The following is a 12368-nucleotide window of genomic DNA, read 5'->3' as shown; positions in this document are numbered from 1 at the left end:
GAGGAAGGAAGCTATTAGAGTAGAAAATTTTCCAGCATCTAGGAACCTCAACAGTGAAGGGGTGGAATTTTGCTGATTGTCGGAGGTATGTCCGCGGAGGGATACAAGTGCAATGAGTTAATCATTCCATTAAAGTACTTGTAAAACAGGCACAGGAATGCAACATTACGGCGATGGGACAGATCTTAGAGGTTGGTTGATATTGTGGGACCTATTAGATTGAAGACTCTTTTAGATCCTGTCAAAGAGGGAGGGACTAGTAGTGGATGCACCAGCTCAGATGCGGCAGCAATACTCCGTGCATTGGCGAAAAGGCTTGCTTCGAGCCAAGATCAAAGTGTAGTATCTGTTCTTCAGATGCTGCACTACACTTTTGTTTTATCTCAGTTAAAGGAGGGGAAATCCCCCATGACTGATATATTTTTTTTTTTTTGTTACTGACCAGACAGCCCCTTTTTGGGAAGTGCGTTTCCCCCACATTAAAAACCGACTTTATGTCTAATTCTGCCCTCATGGGGAGGCAAGTAAAAAAAAGATACAAGATATTAAATTTGCAGTAAATTTCTAGCAAAGTAAAGGGAGCCCACTTTTTTTGCAGCATCCTTTGCAATGTCCTAAATGCGTTTTAATGATCTTTACGTTCATTCTTTTTTGCCTATTTCATTTATTTATTCATTAAGTCGTTTCATTTATTTCGTGTAGGTATATCGAAGAATCTCTTCGTTGGCTCCTGACAAATGGCAAAATGAAAGAAAGTAAGAAAATCCTGCGCCGTGCGGCAAAGGAGAATGGCGTTAACTTCGACGACATCTGGAGCACGTGCGTCAAGGCGTCAAGCGCGCTACTTCCGACAGGAAAAGAGAATGACATTGACAAGACGCCGGAAGATGTAATCGTTCCACCGGAAGAGTATAAAGTAGGAGTTAAGACGCTTATAACTGATGGGACGGCAAGATTAATAACCATCATTATATTGATAAATGGGTAAAAGTTTTTTTTTATTTTCCTTCTTCTTAAACTACTATACATATAGTTCTCTCTCTTCCTCCCCCCTCTCTCTCTCTCTTCATAAGAATTTCTTGACTCTCCGCAGAAAAAAACATTCAACCATAATGCAACCTTTTTCAATAACACCTTAAAAAATCACGGTATAATGAAAAAATACGATATAACAATAACAACCCCGTTACCAGCCGAGTAGAAATAAATCATATCCATAAAGCAATCTACTTCACTGAATAATAATTCTAATAACTAACCACCCTACCAACATAACTCCGTTCAATGCAATAATCATAACAAGCTAAACCCTTACAACCGTCCTAGAAAAAAGGAAAATATTTGGTTTAATCTCTCCTTTCGCTCAAATGTCAAAACAAATGTACCAAAAGAATGTTTTAATATTGCTGAAAATTGTTTTAAGCAGCCACATAGATATAATACCATATTTAATAAAAATTCTATTAAAATTTCCTCTACGATGCTTAACCTACCACAAAGAATAATAGCATATAATAACAAAAAATTAAATTAGTTCAGACCATCTCCTTCCTCTTAATGCTAAAAACTAACTGCAATTGTAACAATAAGCAAGACTGCCCACTTAAAAGCGATTGCATCCACAGAGATGTCATATATTGTTATATACTGTTACTGAAAACCCCCTGCAATAGTTGAAAATAATCCTCCCATGACTTAAATCTCCCATCCATCTACTACTCAAAATACAACTCCAATTATTGAATCTACCGATCCACCAATCGTTTCACCCACAAATAGCAACGTCACAACCGACAACATCAATACTGATAAGTATAGTAACGATCGCAATAATAATAATAACCCGCCTTATTTTTCTCAAGACACTTATAATACTCAAATCTCACCTCCAAATATAGATAAAAATATCTCAGTACAAATTGAATCTACTGTTGTTAATTATAACAACTCTGAATTAATCCATAATCCAGCCCCAAATCCTGATAGAAATCCACATACCATTAACATCACACGAATGCCAGGTAAAATATAAACTTATATTGGCGCTACTTCAACATTAATAAAGGTTAGAATATCTAACCACAATTCTTTCTTTAATAATCAAATCACTGGTAATAACGAGGGAACTTCGCTAACCACTTTAATTAAAAAAACTTAAATCTAAAAACATCTCTTTTCTTTATAAATTGGGTTGTTCTTAAAAATTCAAAGTCTTACATCCCAGGTTCTAAGCCTTGTCACCTACACATATCTGAATCTATAAGTATAATTACTTCCCCCAAAATACCTATATAATTCCAATATATATATATATATATGTGTGTGTGTGTGTGTGTGTGTGTGTGTGTGTATGTGTGTGTGTGTGCATTTATACATTTATATATGCATATATATGTACGCATAGATTTATATTTGCATTAAAATTAATCGACCCAAATTTTTTCCTGTCTGGGTCAAATTGACTCTTTCTGACCTATATCTACAGTTCTAAAATACAATTAAAAAGATGAATCTCTACTTGCCTCATTCCCTACTTTCTCTCTCGCCTCCCCCTCAACTATATCTATTTCTCTTTCACCCTTCTCCTCTTTGTTTTTAATATACTTTCTCTCTCTCTCTCTCTCTCTCTCTCTCTCTCTTAATCTTTTTAATTTTATCTCTTTTTCTCTCACAATCTCTGTTTTTGATTTCATTTGCTATCAATACCCTCTTTTTCTTGATCCGATATTAAAAAAAAACCTTGCATACGTTGACTTCTCCACAACCTGATGATTTATCCTGAAGCTTCATTTTACCCTGGACATTTATATTTATATTTATGTTTTCTCATGGATTACAAATGCATTTTCAATATCCATTTCGGATTTTTCCTGTTCTGGATATTACCATTGGATTTTTAACATATCCCTTTTCTTTCTATAATCTGGTATACGGCACCATACAATCAAATGTTAAAGACAAAACTTGGCAAGAAATTTTTAGATCTCATCGAAAAGCACTTCCCCGTAACCAATCCCTTACAAAACATTTTCAATAAAAATAACCTAAAGTTATCATACAGCTGCTGCGAAAATTTAGAGATGATAATTAAAGCACATAATAAGAAAATATTAAATAAAAGTAATGAAAACAACAACAACAACAACAACAAAATAAACAATAAAAAAGTGGACACCATGACAAAAGTAAAACTAACACAAAAGACACATGTAACTAGTAGAAATAATAATAATAATAATAATAATAATAATAATAAGAAGAAGAAGAAGAAGAAGAAGAAGAAGAAGAAGAAGAAGAAAAAGAAGAAGTGGATGAAGAAGAAGAAGAATAAACCAACTCCGGACAGCGAAAACCATACTAGAAATAAAAATACTAATAAAGAAGAAGATAAATTAAACTGCAGATTCCGCCCACTTTGCCCACTTTAAAAGAAATGTCTAACCAAATGCAAGCCACAATATTTGCAAAGAAAACTCGAATAACAAAAAATATTACGTAGGTATGACTTCCTTTAATTTCAAACCCAATATTCTGACTACAAAAGTACATAAAAAACACCGAATGAAAATAATTCTAGCAAACAAATGCTGGGAACTCAAAGAAAGCGGACGTTCGCCGATAGTCGAATGAAAAATAGTAAGACAAGCAAACACATGTAGAGACCTAGAGGACCCATGTAGATTATGGTTCATGAAACATTTGCTATCCTATACTTTAAAGAACCCCAACATCTATTAAACTGTTGGGGAGAAATAAACTTTACTCTAGGATAGCGATACAAAATAATTTTAAAATTAACAATAATAATAGAAAATAAGTAAATAAACAAACATGCGTATATAAAACAAACATACATATATAAATTATCATATATATATATATATATATATATATATATATATATATATATATATATATATATATATATATACAGTAGCGTCCAAAAGTTAAGGGCTAGTAAAACCTCAGCAAGTTTAACCATATATTTGAAACAAATACAGACGAACAACAAAAAATTACTTCACAATTATATAGATAACATGTATATCTTCAATGGATCATAATTTCGTTAGCCTACACTAAGTATTTTTTGAATAACTACCATTTTAAATAAAATTGTTAAAAATTTATGTGTCCAAAAGTTAAGGGCTAACACGATTGCGGCGTTTCTCCTTGCTGTGAATGGCTGAAATTATGAACTAACTAGTATTTGGTAAACAAACCCTTGCTATTTATGACTTCTTGACACCTCTTGGCACAGGAATCCACCAACTTCTTGCAAAACGCTGGCGTTATCGCACTCCATTCAGCATGTAAGCACTGCCAGAGTTCTTCTTGATTTTTTGGGCACTGAAGTTGAGCACGTTCACCAACTATTTTCCAGATATTCTCAATAGGATTAAGATCTGGACTCTGAGGGGGCCAACGCATCGTTTCAACTTCTTCCTCGTCTAAAAATGTTTTTACTTTCTTAGCAGTGTGACAAGGAGCGTTATCCTGCATGAAAATTGCAGGTTGATAGAGCGACGACCGAAGACTAGGAACTGCATGCTGCCGTAGAATCTTCTTATAAACTTCTGCATTTATTCCACCTTGCAGACGAATCAGTAGTCCACAGCCTGCAGCTGACATAACGCCCAAACCATTACACTTCCTCCTCCAAATTTCACAGTTTTTTTTCACGTACTTAACCTCCAATCTCTCACCAGTTTTTCGCCGGACATACGTGTTCCCATCAGATCCGATAACGTTAAACTTCGATTCATCACTAAAGTGCACACGGGACCAGTTTTCGGTTGTCCACATAACGTGTTCTTGGGCAAAAGCGAGGCGGAGTTTCTTATTCTTTTTGGAGATAAGAGGCTTCCTTGCTGGCACTCGAGATTGCAATCCAGAAGCGTGCAACCGGCATGTAACAGTTTGCCGAGACGCTTGAACAATAGACCTTTGCTTTAGTTCTCGAGATATTTTAGCATCAGTGTTAAATCTGTCTTTAAGTGACATTTTGACAATAAGACGATCCTGTCGAGCAGTTGTGATTCGAGGTCTACCAGATTTTGGGGCAGCTGCCACTGATCCTGACTGCTTGAAATGTGCCACAATACGCTTTACTACACTAGGAGACCTTCCTACGGTGTCAAGAATCTCAGAAGTTTTCTTGCCATTACTATGAAGATGAATATTGAGCTGTTTTTCTTCGACAGAAACGGGACGACGTTGTTTTGCTGCCATGTTGTACTAGTGCGATACAAACACTCATTTCTTTTACCCAATTACAATAATTTTAATGTTCTTTAGTAAACATTTGAAGTAGGATTATTCATAGTACCTGTCTGACAGCGAAACGACGTGTGTCGACTTCAGAATGAAGATGGGCGTTTCTCTCTCTTTTTATAGGAGAGCGAAGTCCACAAATGTAAAGTTATGAGCCAGGGGCGATAACTGTTACCCGTTGGAAACTCCACTTATGTAAAGTATGTTCAGGGGCAATAACTCCTGTCCACCTATACAGTACCTTACTGTTATAATAATTAAAGATTATACCGCCTAGCCCTTAACTTTTGGACCACGAGAATTTGGACAAACTTTTGTGTTATTGGCCATAACTTCAAAAATATCCAACGGATGCTTATGAAATTTAGGCGAGACATGAGTGATGAGTATATCGATAAGTATATATGCATATTAAGTATGTTAAATGAACGGTTTTTCTTAAAAAGTACTTAAACTTGTCTTGAAACTACTAGCCCTTAACTTTTGGACGCTACTGTATAAACTAAGGTTTAAAATAGGTCAGAACACTAGATATCTACGCTCCCCGCTAAAATAGCACACACAAAGATGGGGTGAACCGGACGTAAACTGGGCCGTTGTCCTGTAAGTGCCTGCTAATTGGCTGATTAGGAAGAGTGCGGTGGAAACTAGAAAGATGATTGGCTAACTAAAAACTCAACAGAATGTGCGTATACAAAAACGGTAGACAACCACAACTCCTTGCATAAGCCTGATGAATCCTTGCGTGGATGAAACGCGGGATATTTTATGTAGCTTAATTGCCATATATATTTTATAACTTACTAGCTTTCTCTACCTAAGTATTCAGCACTGTTGAAGTAAATACACACACACACACACACACACACACACACACACACACACACACACATATATATATATATATATATATATATATATATATATATATATATATATAAAGGATGGCCCATTTGAAATAGACCAATCACTCTAACCTTTCTCTAATCAAATTTTTTCTCAGATTAAGCGGCCCATTTAAAAATAGCTCGATCTCTGTAATCTTTCTCTTTCTGACCAACTGACACCACAATGCAAAATGCAATGTATTTTTACAACAAGATGGCGTTGCATGCCACATCTTACAAATAACTGACATGAGTTCATGCCATGTTTACGGAAGAGAAAATAATAAGCAAAGGGTTATAGCCACCACGTTCCCCAGACTTGTCATCAGGTGATTTTCATCTTTCTGGGAGCTTTAAAACAAAAAGTTTATGCAAATAATCACCACAATCTTGACTAACTAAAGAAGAACACTACCAACGCTATCAGGAGAATAACAAAAGAAGAACTACAGACAGTATCTGCAAACGTTAAACGCGCTCAGAAATGCATAGATGTCAACGGGGACCCCCTCCCAGTATCTTTTATAACACTACAGGCAATTTAAACAATAAAAGAATGTTCCTCCTCTCTACTACATTTTCTGGGCAACTTTTAAGTAGGTCACCTTGTATACACCACTTCGCACGCACACACACACACAAACATATATATATATATATATATATATATATATATATATATATGCAAAAACCTAAACAACAAGGACAAAGATCACATCATATTTGTATTATTTCGAATGTTGCAATTGTTTCGACATAAACTAGACAATTAAAAACTTTATATTGTTAAAAAAAAATTTGACGTTTGCATCTCATCAGACTTATTGAAAGAAATACAAGGTTAATACCTACCTGAACATGTTTTTCTCCTGTTATTAACTGTAATAGTGTGATCTTCCGGTGTTTATGAAATATTTTGGGCCCCTATTTTCGGATTTCTGTTTTAAATTACTATGAAAATTGTTAAACTTCAACTATCTGGAAATCGGACATGAATCTGAATTAATGAGATCTTTAGTTTATTAGTTTAATTAATTATTTTGTGTGTTTTATTTTTTCCCAACTTTAAGTAATTTTGGCGGATTTCACATTTAATCTCTGTTCTAAACTCTCTCGGAAAAAAAAGTTTTCGTATCTTGTGCTTTTCCGGTGTTACATATCGATTTTAATTTTAACCTGGGAAGTATATTGATCTTACAAACATACTGCAATGTAATTGTTTTCTGTATTATAAAATAACATACCTGGCTTAATTTTTATTGATATATGTATATTGTCACTGGCTAATAGATTTTAATCTATATATCTATAAAAGGGAACGTGTCTGTGTGTCTGTCTGTGTACATTTTCCTTCACAATAACTCTGTTAATTTTTAGTCTACAAAATCGAAATTTGATATGCAGGGTACTGAGATTTGGGAAAATCTATCTAATCCGTTTTCGGACAGACATTTGGCTGTTAAGGGGTCAAATTTCAACAATGTGACCTTTGAGAACTCTACCAAACTCCTCCTAAAATTTGGGTCTAAACACTTGAAATTTTAGATATAAGTTCTTTGGACATGGATCTAACTTAATAACTCGATTTGAGCCCCAAAAACTAAATTTTAAGGGATCATAATAGGTGTCAAAGTTTAAAAAATTGGCCGTTTTTTCTTTTATTGCTCAGCACACACCTCCAAACACCCGGGAAACGCCGGGCTGAAATGCTAGTATATTACATTTTTGGGGAAATTTTTCTAATATATATATATATATATATATATATATATATATGTTATCTAAGAGTAAATCTTTAACAAATCCAAACTTATCAAGATAAGAAAAACTTAACACTATTAAAAGGAAAGCAAATACAGTAATATTAAATGAAAGACGAGGAATAAAAGTTATATATAACTTTATTATATCGTCATAACAATAAGGAAAAGTTAAAGGGAAAATTAAGAAAAAAAAACTCTTTAAGCCATAGAAAAATAACAGGCTTAATAACATTTTCATATGATTTCATATCTAAATGTCAATTAGTCAGTTTTTTTCTTTATATTTTCATATCTAATAGTTGTGTCTGTATCAATAACAACACGAACGCAGAAAGTAAAGGTAAAACAAATATATTAAGACGAAAAGATAATACATATTTACAAAAGTGCAGTTGTACTGCAGTTGGAAGATTGGGGTTCATTATCATTGGGTCTATAGCCTTTCTTTTCCTTTCCGGTCTCCCCGGTTCGTACATGGTCTGTTGTGGTTCAATATTAAACGTTTCGTATACTATATCAATTGGATCTTTCTGTTCCTCAGGTTTGTCATGTTCGTTGTCCTTCCTATGCCGTTTTCTCAATTGATTTTGGTGTCTTTTGTGTATCCCTTTTGGACCTTTTATCATGTAGACCAAGTCGCCGATACGTTTATCTACCGTACCCGACTCCCAATATGACATATTATTTTTAAAATATTTAAAATATACCTGATCACCAGGTTTAAACCTTTTACGTGATGTGTGTGCCGTTTTATATACGACTGCTTGCTTTGGTATTAATTTATCAAATGGTGATTTTATTTTTCTCGCAAACATTAATTCTGCTGGCGATAATTTCGACGGTGTATTTGGGTCCTCAGTTATCCTGTATATTTGCAGGAACAGTTGTAATGCTTTATCCGTCGGTGTCACTATCGATTTTCTAAGGGCACGCTTTATCGTATCTACGAACCTTTCCGCTAATCCATTTGATCAAGGATGGAATGGTGGTGTAGTTATATGGTTTTCCTGAAATGATTCACAAAAATCCTTGAAAACACTTGAAGTAAATTGTGTTCCGTTATCTGTGACTACAATGTCTGGTACCCCAAAACGTGCAAATATTTCATGCAGAAAACTTATTGTGTTATCTGTCGTTGGGTTTTTGACCCGCTTTACTTCGGGCCATCTGGAAAAACTATCTACTATGATTAGGTAGTATTGTCCTTCGATCGGTCCCGCAAAGTCTAGATGAATGCGTGACCATGGATGGTCAGTTTTTTCCAAGGTTTATGAACTATCGGTGGTGCCTTAGAGGCTAACGCACAACTTTTACATTTGTTTGCATAAGTGTCTTCATCCTATTTATATCCGGGTGTCCTGTATGAAAATCACGTAAGATTTTTTTCTGCAAGGTTTTCCGTACAACCACTCATTTACTATATAATAGTACCTCATTGCATAAGGAAAATAGACTTTGCGTTTTTCCGTCATTTCCCCTTAATTTTTTCTTCATGTCTTTGATGACGTCGTCCTTTTCAGCCTCCCTTTTTATATCGGTAAGCGTGACTGGTAATTCTCTTATTATATTCGCCACCATGTTTTTTTTCCTCATAATTGGAACGTATAGCTGCAATTACTGACTCTTCAAAGGTTTCACCCCTTTTCAGTATAAGCCTTGACAATCCATCCGCATGACCTATTTTTCCCGAACGTAGATGTTTTATTTGAAAATCATAATTTAGCAAGATCGTACCCCAACGGAGTAACCGATTTGCCGTATATACTGGTAAGTCCTTTTTTGAGCTGAAAATAGTCACTAGGGGCTTGTGGTCTGTTTCCAGTATTAAATGTCTCCCGTACTGATAACGGTGGAATTTCGTCACCGCGAAAATAATGCTTAATGCTTCCTTTTCTATTTGGGCGTAAACCTTCTCTAACGGAATTAGGGTCCTTGAAGCGTGTGCTATAGGTTTATCCGTTCCATCTGGCATGATATGCTGTATACATGCTCCTTTACCATACGAGCTCGCGTCACTCGCAACAATTATTTGTAATTTTGGGTCGTAATAAGTTAAGGCATAATCTGACGTCAAAGTCGTTTTAATTTCCTCAAATGAGTCTTGACATTCTTTTGTCCATATCCATGATGTTTCTTTCTTTAATAATTCATTCAGTGGATCTCTTAGGTCGTGCATGCCTTTGATAAATACTTGGTAGTAGTTCGCGAGGCCTAAGAAGCTCTGTAAAGTCGTCACGTTATATGGTGCTGGCATATTCCTAATTGCTATCGCTCTTTCTGGATCAGGGCGTCGACCATCTTTACTTATTATTTGTCCTAAATACTTGATTTCGTCTAGACAAAACTCACATTTGTTTTCTTTCACCTTGAATCCGTACTCGTTTATTCTTGTGAACACTTATTTTAAATGCTCTATATGTTCATTTATGGACGCGCTCCTTATGATTATGTCATCCAGGTATGCACAAGCACAATCTAAACCGTTCAGCATTGTGTCCATTGCTTGCTGGAATATCGCCGGCGCGACTATTATCCCGAACAGTAATCGGTTATACTTGAATAACGCTTTGTGTGTGTTAATGCATAAAATCTTTGAGCATTTTTCTTCTATCGGAATTTGCAAATAGGCGTCGGACAAATCTACTTTTGAAAATTTTTTTCACCATTTAGTTTGGCAAAAATCTCTCCCGGGCTTAGTAAAGGGTAATGGTGATCTTGTAGCATATTATTTAACCCGGTTGAAAAGTCTCCACAGACTCGAATTTGTTTCGATTTCTTCTTTACGTACACCGTAGGTGCTGGCCAAACGCTAGTTTCGATTTTCGATAAAATGCCCGTTCTTTCAAGTCTGTCTAATTCGCTATCTATTTTGTCTAATCCGGCGAACGGCACATTCCGTTTTTTCTTAAATACTGGTTTTGCATCCTTTTTTTTAGCTCGAACGAAGCTTTAAATTCATTACATCTTCCCAGTCCCGTAGTAAATATTTCTGGGAATTCGTTCTTTAGTTCATTTTTAATACTTTCTGACGTTGTGGTGCAGCTGATTATTTTTTACAAAAAGCATTCATCGGTTTATCCCAAAGGTTGAATTTTTCAATAAAATCTGTTCCCAATAAATTCTCGCTTTCTTTAATTACGAAGATTTTCAATTTCTTCGTCGTGCCATTTAAATTAATGGGCAGGGCAACTTCTCCTTCGAATTTGATTTCGTATCCTGTCACCGTTCTTGCACCCTTACTTGACTTTTTCAGAGTCGGTTTATCCAGTTTTTTCCTAGTGCTAAAGTTTATTACCGACAAATCTGCTCCAGAGTCAAGTTGAAATTTTATTTGTTTGCCGAAAATATTAACCAACACATATTTTCGTAAATCGTCTTTCTCTTTGTCGTTTGTTCTCATTTGGTGTACTCTATATTTTGTTCTGCAACAAATACTCTTATGTCCGACTTTGTCGCAATTGAAGCATCATATATTTTTGTAAGGACAATCCTTTCCCCAATGTTTTTCATCACATCTTCCGCAATTATTACTTGATCCCGATTTTCTATAGTTCCTTTGACTTGAACCGTAATTTCGTTTTCTGTAATTAGAGTTTGAGTATTTATAACTCTCGTAATCTTTTTGATTTTGACGAGTCTCACACTTTCTTTGCCCTGCGTTTCTGCCAGATTTTTTAATCTTCCTTATATACGACACTTCTGCTTCTTCTATATCTCTGGAGTCTTTTTTTAGTGATACTGCCCTTTGATAATCTTCTGCTAACTTTTGCAGTGTCAGACCTTGTTCTATCTCTAATTTTGAGAGAACGCGTCTTCGGATCTTTGAAGTTTTTGTAGAAACTATCCCCTGTGCAAAAATTAAACATTTGAAGCCGTCCACCGTAAGTTCCGATAATTTAAAATTGTCGCAGTGTTTATTCACTACTGACGCATATGTCAGGTAGTCCTGCTCCTCCGTTTTCTTAAGGTTCATACACGACCATCTCTTGTGAAAAAGAGACATGTTCAGTCCGAATAACTCCTTAAGTCTCAGCGAAGTCTAACTGATTCGTTCTCCTTGGCAATATGAAATCAACAAATTTGCAATGTCCACTGGTACCAAGCTTTCGAAGTAATAAACATACTTTCTTTGCGTTTGACCAGCTTTCGCAATCTGTTTCGAAAATATCTTCATACCTCTTGAAGTATGCCTCAAAAGTTTTATCCTCTTCCGTTAGGTACATGAACACAATTGTTGCGTTGGAAAAGTCGTATTGTTTTCCTGTGCAGAATTAGTCGTTAATCTTTCCAACAAATCTTTTTGACCAAGTTGTATTTGCTCTATACATTTAAGAAGCCGTTCATTTTGTCTTTCGTCTCTTTCTTGTAGTTCTTTTTTCTGTACTTCGTCTCTTTCTTGTTGATGCATTTGCATTTCCGCGAATAACTTGATAAGATTCTCCAT

General features: G+C 35.3%; 1 protein-coding gene across 2 annotated transcripts in view; it reads left to right on the top strand.

Moving 5' to 3' along the window:
- LOC145256451 (solute carrier family 22 member 21-like) overlaps nucleotides 1-12368 on the top strand; it is a 69574-nt gene that overhangs the window by 34885 nt on the left and 22321 nt on the right. For both annotated transcript variants that reach the window (XM_080115378.1, XM_080115377.1), the window contains exon 5: nucleotides 703-984. In XM_080115378.1, coding sequence (XP_079971504.1) covers nucleotides 703-984 — 282 coding nt within the window. The remainder of the gene's footprint in view (nucleotides 1-702; nucleotides 985-12368) is intronic.

Source organism: Euprymna scolopes, chromosome 32 (assembly GCF_053919585.1).
Source record: "Euprymna scolopes isolate OS-2025 chromosome 32, ASM5391958v1, whole genome shotgun sequence".
Lineage (NCBI taxonomy): Eukaryota > Metazoa > Mollusca > Cephalopoda > Sepiida > Sepiolidae > Euprymna > Euprymna scolopes.
Note: the sequence above shows the minus strand (reverse complement) of the source record. Positions and strands in the feature narration are given on the sequence as shown.